This window comes from Parasteatoda tepidariorum, chromosome 5, assembly GCF_982258835.1.
Source record: "Parasteatoda tepidariorum strain Cologne lab strain chromosome 5, Ptep-v5.0, whole genome shotgun sequence".
Lineage (NCBI taxonomy): Eukaryota > Metazoa > Arthropoda > Arachnida > Araneae > Theridiidae > Parasteatoda > Parasteatoda tepidariorum.
This window is the reverse complement of record NC_141759.1, coordinates 53306011-53323220: the sequence shown is the minus strand read 5'-3', so window position 1 is coordinate 53323220 and position 17210 is coordinate 53306011. Positions and strand designations below refer to the sequence as shown.

Here is a 17210-nt window from a genome sequence, read left to right as displayed (position 1 = left end):
ATACAGGAGTCATTGTTAAAAAATAGGAGACTTGGTAGTTATGACTTTCTATCTGTAATTGTTTAGACTCTTTAAAAATAACTTATTAACAATTTAAAAGACAATACATTCAGAGAAATACTACGAATCAAAACGTACGAATAACCAAACAAATGAGAAAACCAAATAATGACATACCTTTCCCATTCAATCAATTCTTTAGGTTTTTCCCATTGAGAAACTTCTGTTTTACAATTATAATAATATTTTTTCCCTGAAGAACTTATATGTTCGGACCAATCAATGACTGGAAGTCTTTTTTCAGCATCCTGAAAAAAAATATATGCATATATTTTAGTGATATGCACACTTTTTAAATGAATATTTGTTTCTGGATATGATAATCACAGTTGATAAACTCTAAAAAAATCTATTTCATCATTCAAAATCATATACTTGCATGTAAATATGAGGGAAATTGTCAGAACCAGATCATTAAATGAACAAATATTGAAAGAAATTAAAATAAAGGTCTTAAACAATGTGTCTTCCATAACAACCTGCTTCAGTTTATGATAAAAAAAATGGCAGCTATTTCATTAACTCATAAGGTCATTAGCTTAAGTTAATCATTTCATCATAGAAAAACTTGATGTCAGCTTAGAATTTAATAAACTTTTATAAGATGAAGAAAATAAGTACATACAAACCTTTTAGGAACATAAAGCAAGGTAAATAAAAAGCAAATATAAAAATTTAAACAGGTTAAATACACTGCATTTAAATATATTATTCTTTGAGATTTATTGTGCATGTGCATTTGAGAAGTCTAAAATTTATAATTTAAATCTTTTAAAAAATTTTTAGTTGCCAATTCATAATATCTGTTACTCTTTAAAAATGTAAGTCACAGGAAAAATTTAAAAAGATAGCAATTAACACTATACTTATTAAATCTGACATTTTTTTAAACCAACATATGGTGATTTTAAGTAAGATGTGAAAATAAACTATACAACAGACAAAAGGAAAATATATCAAATCAAATCTAAAAGGTTTATAAATTTAAACAATATAGATTTTTAAACTTATTTTATTGTAAATTAAAGTATTAATAAAATATAAAATTGTTGCAGTTTTACTTTCAATTGGTTCCCTTAAAGTTTCAGTTTATTTAATTTTCCTGGGAAATAATATCAGCTAACATAAAACATACTTCTCTGTGAAGAATACAATAGAAGCAATAGACACTTCCAATTTTAATTTGATAAGGATTAGTTTAACGTTAAATATTATTTTTGAGGGAAGATGAGTCTATCTCGAAAGATAATACAACGAACTTTTTATAGGATGTGGCATAATTACTACCATTAAAAGCACTTTTAAAAACTGAAATTAATAAAAAGAATTAAAGGTAGTTAATGAGACTCAAATATTATCAACTAATACCATGCCACAAATGTCCATAGTGAAGAATCCATAACTAAAAATTTCAGAAAGTATGAATTAGGAAAATTGAAGTTAAAAAAGGAAGATTTCACCAAAATAGGAAGATTTTATACACGACATAAATCTCCACATTTGAAGCAGTTTAAAAATTTCGTTAACAATGTTTTTTCTTCTTCATTTTTAATAATTTACCACAGGATATTGAACAGAAAAAAAATATTTGCTATACAGAAACTACCTTCAGTGAATTTAAATTTTACCGAGAATTATTTCTGCCAAATTGGAAAATTAGGTTATTTTTTTATAGAGTACTTTCTGTAATAGTGCTTAATTAGTCTCAACAAACTTTAAAAATAATAATTTAATGAAGTCCTTCTGATGGGGTAGAGTTATTCCTATCTACCCCATTGTTTACAATGCATTAATATTTCACGATCAACGGATGTATGAATTTATTACAGGTGCATAAGTCGACACCCTAATTTTGATAGAATTTTAGGAGTTAGAAAACTCAAATTATGCATCGAGATATGGAATAAACAAAATGGTATAAAAAGAAAAAATGTAAACAATTTTTGATAAAGAGGAGTTTTGTTTCCAATTGGAAGATCGTAAAACAGGTCTAAAATTTGGAAGTCTTCTGTCAAAAGCGAAAAAGTTAGAAGGTATGAGAATCTATTACTTCCATATTAGAGGGTGCGTAGCAAATTTTTCAATAAATAATAAGTACCCTTTAAGCACTCATAAATAGCATAGGAGTGCACGAAACCTTCCAGCCGAATGCAGCTCGGTGTATGCACATGCGGATTCGCAAGTATTTCATCAAACATATAAAAATGATTAGCGCTTTTACATACAAAAATGGATTGTGGTTGAATGAATTGAAAATTTTTTAAAAGGAACAACATGAAAATCACACTTTTTGCGTAATTCGTGGCAATAATCGACATGGTAAAGAAGAAGAAAAAAAAAAACATTTTGCAAAAGGGGAAATTAAGCACTTTTCAAAAGACGAAAATAAGCACCTTTTCTGTAAAACTACTTACATTTCCAAAACAAGACTTATCAAATTCAATTAAAATTTTAGAAACATTCAGATAAAAGAATTTTTTAAATTTTAATTACCTCATTAGCATTCCTATCATGATTGCTATGGTACCTTTCAGATGAACCTTCTCTTTCAGAGGAAGACTGAGACTTCAAATCTTTATTTAATTTAGATTCATTTCTCACAATAGGAGATTTATTGGAATCTGAAATATTGTTTAAAATTCTTTTTAAAACTTTCAGATTTTCTTAATATTTTTCATGCATGGTTTGTTGATTTAAATCAACTAATTTTATATATATATATATATATATATATATATATATATATATATATATATATTGATTGATTTAAAAAGTTAAAAAACAGCGTTTTAAAATATTGATACTTCTATTATTTTCTTTTCTTAGTTATAAAATTTATTTTAAATTGCTGCATTAATTAATTTTAGTTGACGAAATTACTTTCTTGATGTGTGTTAAATTCTAACACACTTGAAATTACATTTTTAAAAATCTTTTGATTCTCGAGATTGAAAGTACAGATTAAAGTAAACATTTAACACTGTCCTAATATAGACTTGCATACATGTAGAAAGTAATTAATAAACATGAATTTTTTTCACAAAAAAATAATGTTAATTAAAATTCTACCGTTTGATTGAAAAAGCATGGAATTAAAATCTACATTATATTTTAGTGGTGGAAAATGTATATTTTTAAAGCTTGAGGTTATCTTAAAAAGAAATTACCATAATATGCCAAAAATAGGGTTTAAATTCTCTATTTCATCTAGTCTCTAAATTTCAATCATGCATTTGTTTCAAAATGGTTGCTATGCATTCAAAGCTATGTATTATAATGAAAAATTGTTTTAGGTAGTTAGAGCTTCTAAAATATTGCTATAATACAGTTTTAATATTAATTTAATTTTGATTAAACATTTGTAAAATTTTTTTAATCATAAATCAAAATTCTTACAGTGTATTAAAATAAAAATCAAAAAAATCTGATTTAAATTTTAAAAAATCAGATTTAAATCAAAAAAAAATCTGATTTTTTCTTTATTTTTAAAAGAAAAATTTAAATAAATCACAAACCCTGATTTCATGGTATAGTTAGTTCCATTTGATGACCAACAAAATGATAAAAAAAAAAACTAAGCAACACTTAGGGGTCTACCATAATATAAATTCTCTAAAAGAATGAACCAGCATGGTATGGAATAGATAGGTATAACTTTCCACTTTTACAATTAAAATAAATAAAGCTTAACCATTTACTTTTACAGTTTCTGTTCCATAGCTTTCCACAAGTGAAGCATGCATTAAGTGTATGAAATAAGTATTATATTTTAAACCATATGAACCAGGTAAATTTCGTTAAAAGTTCTCAAATTTTTCAGCAACTTAAAAAAATTGGAGAACTCATTTAAAACAATACTAACTTTACAATTTTAGTAGTTAGAAAAAAAGTTTTAAAATTTAATAAAAAAAATTTCAGTAGTTAGTTAATTATTTAAGATTAAAAAATTGTTTACTGTTCATAATTACATGCTTCCTTTTCAATCTAAGAAATTAATTTCCTTAACTTTTATAGGAAAAATTAAAAGCTCAATTATGCTACGCTATAAACAGCAATATTTCATCAATGATAAATAACTTTTTATTTAATGAACAATAAAACTTACTTTTAGATAGAAAGACATATCAAATATTATACATTTTATAAGAAAATTAATTTCACAATACAAGAGTTCAACATGCAGATCTAATAATTCATGAATATAAATAAATTTCAGATATAAGCATTAATCTGCACAACAAATGGGGAAAAGAATAATAAAAATTCACCATATTAAATGAATTGAATAGAGTTCATTAAGAGTCACATCATTAAGATCATCATTCATTCGGATACCATCATAATCTTACTTATAATTAAAATTATAAAGAAACTATAATATTGTTGGACTACAATTATGGTTATTTTCTTGAAAAATTTTGTAAAAAGAAAAGATAGTTTATTAATAGAGTCACATCAGTTTTATCTTACAAGAGATCATAAAAATGTTCTCACCTTATTTTTTAAAAAATCTTTCATATTGAATGAAATTTAGTACTGAGGTTAAAATAAATTTCTCAAAATAAGAATACTCAGTTATTTAAATCTAGTTCAATTCTATTTTCATTATAATTTGACTATCATTTTGTATACAATAAACAATTTTAAATAGAATATAATTTAGGCAGTTCTGTAAAAGAGAGAAACTTCATTTTTTTAGAACAATTACATTTATAAACTATAAATTAAATTTAAATTTTCTAAATTTGTAATTAAAATATAGTACATATTCTATAAAAAATCAATTGATTGTATTAAATCTGCTAATAGGTTCAAATTAAACTGTTGGTGCCGGATGAAAATCGCATTAACATAAAAAATAATTACTTATGTATCCTCTTAATGCTATGAATTGATCAATTAAATTTTGAAGCTTACAGAATAAAGACAGTTTATAAAAGAATAAATACAAAATGTGGCAATTTTATTGCGAAAATATTTTAAATCATTCCTGAAAATTTTCTCATTTATGCAAGTTCATTTGAATTCGCTATTCGCTTTACAGATTTTATTTTGCCCTGTTTTTTCCAAACATTTTATTTTCTGCTTTTTATGTGATATTATTATTTAATGTGTTCTATTTTGTTTAAAAAAAAAAAAAAAACTTTTTTTTTTTTTTTTAGTGCTCCTTACACTATTGTATTGATATATTTTGCTTTGGCTATATTTATACAATATTAGAAAGCACATCTTTTGCGGACACAATCGTGTGAGCTGAAGAGATTATATATATTCTCCGCAGAATTTTATTAAAAATTATTTTAAAATTTTTTTCGAAAATAATTTTGTTTGCCTCTTTTTATTTTTCTGTAATTTTTTCTTTCATTTTTCCTATGTTTTCTCTACTTTCTAAACCTATTTTATGAGTTCTATATACTTGCAGCTTATGCACGGTAAATAAAACTCTTTTAATTTTTTTTCAATTTTCTCTTTTTATTCTTTTTGTATTTATTGTGCTATATATATATCCAGTAACAGACATGGCAATTTTTATCAGACTTGACATAATAATTAAATCAAACCGGATCATAGTTAAGTTTCCAAAGTCTAGAAGCACTTAGATTATTGAAAATTTAGGGGGGGGGGGGGAAATTGAGCATTGACAGAAATATTTGAACAAATAACAGCAAGACATTATTATATGAGAGATACATTGCTAAAAAAAATATTTTTGTTCAGTAAGTTTAACTGCTTATACATCCACATTGAAAATTGAAATTAGTGATGTTGAGATTTTGAATAATAATGTATCTATGGAAGTATCATAAAAAAGTCAAATTAATTATAGAAATAACATTTTTTTAAAAAAGAAGAAGAGCTAACTAACCTTCATGATGGTCTTTGTCTTTTCGTTGAGAGCTGGTACGATGATAGCGAGGACTACTTCTGTTTTCTAGTACATCATTTCTACCGGATACATCACTATTACTTGTGAGGGGAGAACTTTTAACCTTTTCATTAGATCTATCATTTGGTTTAGGAAATTTACCCGTGTTCTGAAAGGTAAATAAAATTTATTTCAAATGATAAATTTTGATTAGGAAATTTATCAATTCTGATAAAATTTATCATTTATCAGAAACAGTTCCCAGACCAATTACCTAGACATAGTTTCTTCTTTAAAATCTACAATTTATTAACACATTGTTAAAACAAATTTTTGAAAGATTAATTGCTATTATTTGCAGAACCTTTTATTTTTTGATTAAATTCAACACTTGGTTAAAGAAATTTAATTTCGTTCTTAAGATAAATAAAATTCATTTGGACAAAATCTAATTCAAGTAATGACAAAAATTACTTCAGAGGGTCAATATTATGTCAAATTAACCAATAAAAAAAAAACATTATTACAAGAATACAGTTCTTTTAATTAGATCAGGCTACTTAATCAACAGATTTAAATGAAAATCAATCCAAATAAAATTACAGGAGACATTGCTATAGAACTTTTAAAATGCAAGATTCCATTTAATAATAAATAAAAATTAAATTTACTTATTAAAGAGTGAATGCTTTAAAAACAAATGATATTGTTCAGTTAACAGTCAAATAAATTATTTAAGTAACAAATCAAAACTTTTAAATCTACATTAAACATTTTAACGATCCATTGATTGGTGCGCTTTTATATGTGTAAAATATTCTGCAAGAACATAATATTTTGCACAAGGTCAGGTTCTATAATCAATGAATTAATTGGTAAATCTAAAAACAAAATTTCAAAATGGAAATTTTCTCAATTTCAAGACTATATTGCTATAAAACTTTTAAAAAGACAAGAATCTAATTGTTGACATAATTAGGTCCATTAATTAAAAAGTGGGTTACATCAAAACAAATTACTATTGTTCAATTACCAGTTACATAAATTAATCAGGTGGCAAGTTTACCTAGAATTTAAAAAAAAAAAAAAAAAAAACCTTTTTTTTTTTTTTTAACAGGTTGGTATAAACCAGTTTTTATTTATTCATTTAAACCAAAAAGCTAAATAGTATTTTAATTCCCAAATTAAAGTATTTAAATCAATAAAAAGCATTTCAAATATTTCAGAGAAATCTTTTTTAACTAAAAATAGTAAAGATATATTTTAGTACATACTAATTACTTTTAATAGAAAAAAGTACAAAAAAAATAAATTACTCTTTTGTCATTTTTTTTAATATAAGGGAGATTTAAATATAACAATATTCTTATTGATGTATTGCAGCAACAAATAATAAGAAATTTATTTAAAAATGTTTTATATGAATTTTTAATATTTTTCCTTAAAGTTTTTTTCTTTTAAATATAGTATAAAAAATTTAATTTCAAAATATTATAATGTGAATATAAACATACTGCATATACAATACAAATTTGTAAAAAAGTACGCTGAAAAAATAAAATTTATGAAAAGCACCTCATTCCTATATATACTTTTGACAGTAGCATTAACAAGTAGTATATAAAAATAAAAGTTAGCAAAACTCTTAACTCTTTTGATTAATACATTCTTTAACAAATTTTTAGAACTTTCAGAGCATGGATTTAGTAATGCTCTATTTCGTTTTAAGCATTTTTAAGGCACATTGTTTACATAGTTATTATTGAAGAAACTCTTTAAAAATTGGAGATTTATGTTTATGTAAAATTGATTCTCATTAGAAAATAAATTTAGAATTGTTAAAAATGTGAAAAAACTTTGTATTTTTTCATTTGGTTACATTCAAACTGAGAAAAATTACATAAATAGAAAATTTAAAAAAATAATAATAATAGAACAGATTGTAAAAAAAAATTTAAAAAAAAAAAAGAAGAGGGAACTGTGGTTTAAAGCAATCAATTCTGAAAATAAATAAATCTGGAATAAACAATTAGATAATCTGATTTTAATACTTAGGAAAGTGCTATTAAACAACCTAACCAAGTGTACAGTTATATCATTTGTAATTGCATAAAACCTGATTCAAAGTTCTTTTTAAATGGAATTCTTTTAAGTAGCAACATAAACAATATTATAATAAAAGAATGGAATAAACATTATTTTGAGATAATTTTAAGGGAAATCAAGCCTTATTATGAACTTAAGCTTCGCTTTTGAAAAGGTTATTTAAAAAAATATCAAAACTGAGATCACAGTTAAAATGTTAATAATGAATACATTTAATGAAATAATTAATACAGTTAATCTAAAACAGTTACATATCTAATATATCAGTTACAAAGCCGATTTAGGCATTCATGTTTTACTTGATGACAGTGTTTTCATCGCAGAAAAAAAATGGGTGAGAATTTCTCACCCTTTCTCAAAAACAGGGTGAGATTTCAAAAAGTTAAGTGAGATTTCTAAAAATTAAAAAGCAAAAACACAAAGAGACATGAAAAAAATCATTTCTTTAATTATAATAAATTTTTAATATCTTCTAATCTTTAAAGTATTGAATATTTTTGCTGCATCATCATATGGAAAATGTTCTATATCTACTTTTTCATCAGCTATTCTCATTAGGTAACTCAAATGCGTATTTATTTCGTTTTGATCGTTTCTACCCACATTTGTTTCATTTTCATTTGTCCGTTTCGGAGTAGAAGATATTGCCTTTACAAGGTATTTGTCCACCTTGCATTAATGCGCAAAAAATTTTAACGTCTTACATGAAGAAACCTTACCTACAGTAAACACGTGGTTGCAGAGAAATGCGTTCTGAAAGAGGTTCAGACGAATGGTGTTCTGTAGTTCTTAAAGATTTTAACAATACTGGTAAACAGGGAAGCTAGATAATGGGGCAGATGTTGAAAATAATGAAAGATCCAGGAAGAAAAGTGAAACGGATTTTATTCTAAATGGCGCAATGCGAAATTATTTTCAAAATGCGAGAAATTCGCGAATTTTGAAATTGGTTTATAGAATGAGCGAATTTCTCGCGGTAATCATTTTTTAATGCGAGAAAAGAAAAAAATATGCGAGATTCTCGCGTTCTCGCGCTGTAGTGAAAACACTGTGATGATAATATTGAGTAAAACAAGAAGCTGTAAAAAACTATAACATCACTGTAAGAAACTATACTACAGTAAAACCTGTCTATAACGATACTGTAGGGACCTAAATAAAATATTGTTATAGGCAGGTTATCGTTATAGACAGGTTTGAAATTTAAAAGTATACGTTTAAAACAAATGATAAATTAAACTTCTTTTATAGGCTCCAAATGAAAATTTTACTTAGAATTATGAAACAGCACACAAGAAAAATTTACTTACAATTTTATGAATCAAAACAGAAATTATTTAGAAAAATAGTCGGTTAGTTTTGTTTGCTTATTTTTGGAAGCAATTGCCATTTCCATTCACATAGCTTTCAGTCCATCTAATGAATTCAAATGAACATCAGTTACATTTGGTAATGTTGCAACAAAATCTTGCAAAGTGTTAATTAGCAATATGGCATTCTCGGGTGAAATTTGAGTCCTGTCTTGAGAACAGTCAGCTGCTTCTTCCTCATCACTTTGATCACCCGGGATAACTTCTGATAAAATCTCTTCATCACTTGCACCACTGAAAACCAACACATCATTATCTAAATTTAAAAATTCATCTACGTTAAATAGAAATGATGTATTAGATGATCTTTGGAAATCACTGACAATCGAATTTAAGCCTGCCACACATTTTTCTTCTTCATCAGTGATTTCAGTAAGCTCAGTTTCTGCGTTTCCGTTGCTTTTATCCTCAAAGAAAGAAGCTTTCTTCCAACAATTTTGGATGGTGGATTGTGTCAATGAATTCCACCCTCCGGAAATCCAATCACATGCATTTTTTACATCAACTGCATAAGGATTTGGGAATTTATTATCCAGATTATAAACAACGTTCTGAACTAATCTTTTTCGATAGTATCCTTTGAAACATTTTATTATTCCCAAATCTAATGGCTGTAGAATCGACGTGCAATTTGGGGGAAAATAAAACAATTTTATATTTTTCAAACTTGGAGGATTGTTGTGAGGAGTGCAGTTGTCAACTAAGAGAGCTATTTTCTTCTTCTTTCTTTTCATCTCCTTATCCACATCAAGCAGCCAGTTGTTAAATATTTCTTCTGTCATCCAGGCTCTTTTGTTTGCCTTGTATTCAACTGGTAAACTTTTCACATTCTTAAAACATCTAGGTTTAGAGTATTTGCCTATAACGAATGGCTTCAGTTTATCGGTTCCAGTACTGTTTGCACAAAGTAGAACAGTTAACCTCTGTTTTGATTTTTTACCTCCTTTACAATTTTCTCCCTTAAATGCCATTGTTTTATCTGGCATGAGCTGATAAAATAAGCCAGTTTCATCAGCATTGTATACGTTTTCTGGAGAATAAGTTTTTTCAATAGTCACTTTTTCTCGTCGCTTCCAGGATGCAACATCACTGACTGGAGCTGACTTTTCTTCACCTGAGATGGTTTTAAAAACAATACCATGACGTTCTCGAAATGATGTAATCCACCCATTGCTGGCTTTAAACTCGTTGTTGCCTAGCAAAGACGCAAATGTTCTTGCTTTTTCTGCAATCATTGGACCACTAATTGGCACATTTTGTTGTCTCATTTCGTGGAACCATCTTAGGGTAGCTTTGTCTACATCCTCATTAACTGCACCTTTAAATCTTTTCCTTTTACCATCAATTTTTCTTCCTTCCACAGCATCTTCGATATCTTTTCTTTTCTTCAAAAAAGTAGCTATTGTTGATTGTGAAATCCCATATTTCTTAGCAGCGACAACTTGCTTCAATCCTTGATCAATTTCCGATATGATATTTAATTTTTCTTCAAAAGATAATGCTTTACGCCGAGCCATCACTTCAAAATTAAAAGTAACTTTATTGCAAGGAAAACATGCCAGTCCGTAGTGAGTAACGATAAGGACTTACTTATGAATGAGAAGATTTGAAAGTGACCATTCTGAAAAAAGAGCGCCCACTTGCAACTTGTCTCCTTTCCACAGCTAATGAATGGTGAGGAAAGCAAGACGATTGACCTTCGGAGTGTTCTTTTTAAAGCAGGGATATCATCATTGGCGAGAAACTCCCCCTCCCCCCACCTAAGGCGGACTACATATTGACGAGACATCGATGCGACAGTGACACGACAAGAGGGGAATTCCTATTCAACAGCATTAAGACGTGCACATTACCTCTGCGCATCCTAATGCTATTGAATAGGAATTCCCCTCTTGTCGCGTCGCATCGATGTCTCGTCAGTGTGTCACCCGTTTTTCTACCGAAGGTCTCTCCCTCCTACAATACCCCTTCACCCATTTCTAGTGCTCTAATTTCCCCTAAAAGTGGCTTTTTTTCTCAGAAGCAACGAAAGAATATTACATACAAAGGAGATGAAAAAAAAAACATTTTGTTATCTCGCATTTAGGCTCGATGGGGAGTCGTTTTCCAACGGTAGAAAAATCGGAATAGAACTATCAACTATCAAAAGAGGAAAAATTATCGTTGTAGACATGTTTAACTGTAAAGTGGTTATCGCTATAAACAGGTTAAAAATACATTGAGTAAATAGGAATTTCACCGGAACCTCATGGAAATATCGCTATAGACAGGTTTATCGTTATAGACAGTATCGTTATACACAAGTTTCACTGTATAACAAAACACAGATTTTATGAATGTTAAGTAATTAATTGAATAAGGTTACAGAACAGGATTAGAGTTCTTGATGAAAAATTTTTTTTAAAACTATTAAAATCTATGATGGTACTCACAGAAACATTATGCTTTTTTTTAATAATATACTTAAAATATTAAATTAAAATATAAAATTCTTTTAAGTATATGCTTATATATTAATAAGTATAATTAAAAACAATTATATTAAGTAGATTTTATAGTTTTAATCAGAAGAATTCTCTTTATATTCATAATTTCTTTTATTATTTAAGTTTTCATATAACTGAAATAAAAATACTTTTCTATTATAGTTAGCAAAATATTTTATAATAAACAGTATATTTGAAAGTCTAGCAGCTACATAAAATCCAAATTATAATGTAAGGGAAATTTTTTCTTTTAAAAAAACTTACATTTTAATACGGTAAAATAAGAAAAAGATTCTGTGGAATCTGCACTTTAAGTAATTTAACCTTTAAATTCAAAGTTTCATATTAGCTTTTATATAAGGAATTTTTGGCATAAATAATTACTAGAATATTAAAATTTCTTTTTGTAATTAAAAAATCATCATTATAGCAACTTTAAAGTTTCAAAAAGACCATTTGTCAACATATATTAGTCTATATTTCAAATTTTATGTAATAAAAGAGTTTTCAAAACAATTTCTTTTTGGGGACTGGAGTTTTATTCCAACCATTGATTAATATTGTCAGTAAAGTTGGTATAATTGAAAATAACACCAACTTTTCTTCCATAAACATACTAAAATGATAAAAAAAAGATAACTTAAGATTTTGAATATGCTTATTCATTACTTTACATTTCAACTTAACATACAAATAAAAATTTAATATCAAATTGTTAAATTAGTAAAGTATGTGAAAGAACGAGTTCTCTTTAATTTGTGAGTGCATATAAAAATGTCATTAATTTGCAGTATTAAATTTACAACACTCATTTCATATTATTTAATAAAATGATCATGTCTTTTTTTTTTTCCAATTAAGACAGCATGAAAATTGTAGGGTAATGTATTTTTTCAATTAAAAAACATTCAAAATAATGGAATAATGATGAAAAATACTAAGGAAGGGCAATATAGATAGGTAAAATTGAAGAAAAGGCAAGTTTAAGTACTAATGATTGAATAACATAAAATAAAATTTCTTTGAGTTTTATTTTAACCTAATAAAGCTTTAAGCATTAAAGTTCTTTATAAATAATGTGGAATTAAATATTTTATAATTGATAATATTTTCAATGAATTATGAGAATTTGTAATTATTTTTGAATTTACTATTTTATATGAACATTGTATTTTGAAAATATTAGAATAATTTAAAAATACACGACAGACATACAATAAAAAAATTAATTTACATTGAAAAACTGAAAAAAATTCTAAAAATAAAGTCCTTAAGTCTGCAAAGCACCTCTTTCCATTATGCTTTTGATTGTAACAAGCACTATGTATTAAAACATCTTTTCATCTTCATTTGTTCCAAAACTGTATTTTTTAAATAATTTAAAAAACCATCAGAACATGTAGTTGTTTATGGTCTGTATTATTTTAAGAAATATTATGACTTAATTTTAAATTTACTGGCCTTAATCTATTTTACAAATACATTTTTGTAGAAGAGCAATAATAAATATTTAAAAATTACAAATCATGTATGTTCATTTAAAGCAACACAGACTCACATTGGCAATTAAGTTCAAGATTATGAAGATTTTTGTGGGAAAATTTACTATTTTTTCATTTGACTAGATTTAAAGTAAAAACATTTATAAACAACAGATAATTAAGCAATTTAAATGATATTTTTTTCATTTTTTTTTAAAGCCAAGCTTGGTTTTTAAAAAAAAATGTTTGATTTAAACCAGCTACATTGGTTTAAACCAGAAAACACTGCAATAAACAAGCTTTATTCATATTAAATAATAAAATTTGCCAAGCTTGGTTTTAAAAAAAATGTTTGGTTTAAACCAGCTACATTGGTTTTAACCAGAAAACACTGCAATAAACAAGCTTTATTCATATTAAATAAAATTTGCCTGAAATATTGTTTTAATTATTTTGTACCTACACTTATAAAAATTACATAAGAAATTTGCTGTGTATTTTAATTTTTAAAAAAAATCTAACTTTTTTAAAACAGAATTATGATTAAAAACAAAATTTTTACAGGCATAAGAGTTTGAGATTGCATTTGATGTAAATTTGTGTAGAATAGTAATAAAAACATTTTTCTATATCTAACAAATGGATATAAAGGAACAATGTATAAAGATATAATTCTTATTATTATCAATCTCATTCAAGAAATTTCAAGCTTTTCATGGTATAGTTATTGTTTGACAAATCTTTTCAGAAATTTAATTGGCTATAAATTATTTTAAACAATTTTGTCCTGCTTCATTATGCAAAATCAATTAGTATACTAAATAAAATTTTTCATTGATAAAATTAAATAAATAATTGTGCGCAGTAAGAATTACCTTTTTTTTTTTAGATTTAAAAACTTGTAATTTTGTTAATCTTTTAATCTTGAAAAATGAATTTTTAATTTTAAATGCCAACAAATATAATGCAATTACTGTATCGGATAAAAATTATTATTTAAAATTGCTTCTGAATACAGTTTTGTTACATGGTCTAACATCCTCTATGGGGTAAGTAATTGATTTATCTTTTTTTTAAAAAAAATTATATGGTTTAATTTTTTAGTGAGATAAAAAAAAAAAAAAAAAATACTGAAAAGTGGATTTATTTCAGGCTCCCCTATATTTAATGTTTGACTCACATACAATATATTAGTTAAAATATGAGTAATAATACTTGTAGAAATACATAAATGCCGATTAGATTTTTGATACACTGGTACAGATATAATCCTTACACCATAAAATACTCTAATTAAAAAATGTCATATTTTACTTCAGGTTCAAATTCAATGACTTATTTTACTTCTGATGGATAAGTTTTCAAAATTTGTATGAAAAGTAACAGAACTATGTCAAAATAGCAAGTTAATAGCTAAATTCTTTACTTAGGTCTGTTTTTAAACCAACAATTGTTAACCTCACTAGTTTAAATTTTATAAATGTAAATAATCTAAAAAAAAATTGCTTTATTATGTTTAAAAATATTTAATTAATATCTTACCTCATAAGAATGGCTTTGGTTTCTGTCAAAATACCTGGAAAAAAATAGTATCAATAACACATTTTAGAGAAATAAATATAGGGAGGTCCACTGAATGAACCTCCTACTATTCAATTAAAATAATTGAAATTCAATTTGTACATAATTGAAATGTTATCACTTCACCAGAATCATAAGTTACATGTAAGAATAAGAGAATTTACTTCTAAGACAAAAAATTATAAGAAAATTCTAACATTCATAAATATGCATTATTATTTTTCTCTTACCATCTACTTTTTTAATATTAATTTTAAAAAAATTACTAAGAATCCTTTTGTATATATAATGTAATTAATATATAATGGTAAACAAATAGTATTTAACAGAAAAAAGCACTAATAAAATGAGTGGAAGTTAATATCTTAGTATATTTACAAAAATAGACATTTTTAAAATCTAAGTGCAGTAAAAAAAGTTTAAAGAATAGTTTTTTCTTTGATAAAATATGAAAATAATATTATTTGTGCCCGTTAAATGTTGTTCCGGAGCTCATAAAGTATGCATCTGGCATTTATCAAGCTTAAAAGCATGTCATTAAGAAGGACTAATAAGAACAACTTTTACACAATATAGCATAGGAAATGCTTAAACTTATAAATCATGGATGTCTTAATATTTTGGAAGTATTGTGCATTTGTTAATTATAGCACAAAAAAAATTAAAAACAAATGTTATTTAAAAAAAAAAAAAAAAACTAAGTTAAATTTTAAATTTAGTAATGAAATCTAAAAAAAAGAGCAATATAGCTATTAAACTAACATATCAAAACACAAATGGACAAGACTTAATACCAATCTACACATTATTATGTCTGAAATCTAAAAAAAAGAGCAATATAGCTATTAAACTAACATGTCAAAACACAAATGGACAAGACTTAATACCAATCTACACATTATTATGTCTGAAATTTACATTATTATTTGCTTAATAATGCTTGAAAAAGCCTGTTTGTTCATATAGAAAATATCCAACAGAACCACACTTAGGAGGGAGCCAAGTTAGAAAACCAAAATCATAAAAAAAAAATCGAAACCAACACAAACTATTCAATTCATAACTATCAATTACTAGTCGAATTATGTGCTTTTTTCTTAACAGCTTACATTTCTATTTTCCAAAGTGAACAATTTTATAATATTTAAAAACATTCCAACATACTAAGCTAAAATATAGTTTTAATGCTACAGAAGCATAGCATAATTTAAAAAAAATAATCACTATACTGAAAAAGAGAAATATCTTCTGACATTCCCCATACATTAATGTGTTTTGTATAGTTCACAAAAGCCTAAGACATGGCTTTGCCTGGACTTTTTACAGCTAACATATATCTATAACAGTTTAAAAAAACTGTCATTCTTAAAATAATGAAAATTTTAAACGTAATTATCGTTGGTTAAGGCAAAGTTTAACCTTATTTATCTTACAACTTGAAAATCTTAAATTTTCGAGATTAAGTTATAAAATTGGCAGATGGAATATAACGGGTTTAACAGCACAAAAGTAAATTTACCGTAAAGTCTAAAACTAAGACCATATAATTTTTAACTTGAAAGGTAATGTAAAAAATGATGCAATAAAACTGTTATTAAGAGAACAAATTAAGCCAAGAACTATAAAAAAAAATTTATCAAGAGAAATTTGAAAAGGCAATTTTACTTTTCTAGTGTCTACTGAATAAATGAAAAATAATGATGCAATTTTTTATAACGAAATCTAGCTGAATATTCAAAAAGGGACATCTGTACAGTTTCATTTTTTTAGTGTGAAATCAGAAACTGTTGACACAATTTTTCGTGAAATACAGCTTTCTCTTAACAAAACAGATCGTTTAAAACACATAACTGGTGAGAAATATCAGGGGTCTGTCTAGGTTTTTCTGAAAGGTACTTATTTTGTGAAAATTTAGACAAAATTTGAAAAAATTAAAAAATCAACACAAAAATATGGTGTTGTTGTTGCTAATTCCCATCTGGTCTGACGGGGTCAGACCAGATCAATAAATCCGTTGACATTAAGAAAATCCGAAACCAGAATGGGAGAGGAATGAATGTCGTTCCAGTCCAGGCCTAAACAGTTCAAGATGTGCTCAGGTGATGCCTGGTTTTGTTGGCATTTAGGGCAAAGAGGAAAGATCTTTTGATTAGCAGAAAATGTGAGGCTTTTCAGGTGTCCACTGGCCAGTTGGGATAAGCAAGTGTTGGTTTGCCTGTCACCAGGAAGAGATAGAGAGAGTCCTGGTCTTTTTGCTTTA

At 26.1% G+C, this 17210-nt stretch overlaps 1 protein-coding gene across 2 annotated transcripts in view; it reads right to left on the bottom strand.

The window, feature by feature from the left end:
- Nucleotides 1-17210, bottom strand: part of wcy (WW domain-containing adapter protein with coiled-coil wacky) — a 37075-nt gene that overhangs the window by 17755 nt on the left and 2110 nt on the right. For both annotated transcript variants that reach the window (XM_087163938.1, XM_087163939.1), the window contains exons 2-5: nt 14912-14945; nt 5927-6095; nt 2554-2681; nt 178-308 (exon numbers count right to left, since the gene is read on the bottom strand). In XM_087163938.1, the coding sequence (XP_087020064.1) occupies nt 178-308; nt 2554-2681; nt 5927-6095; nt 14912-14945 (462 nt within the window). The remainder of the gene's footprint in view (nt 1-177; nt 309-2553; nt 2682-5926; nt 6096-14911; nt 14946-17210) is intronic.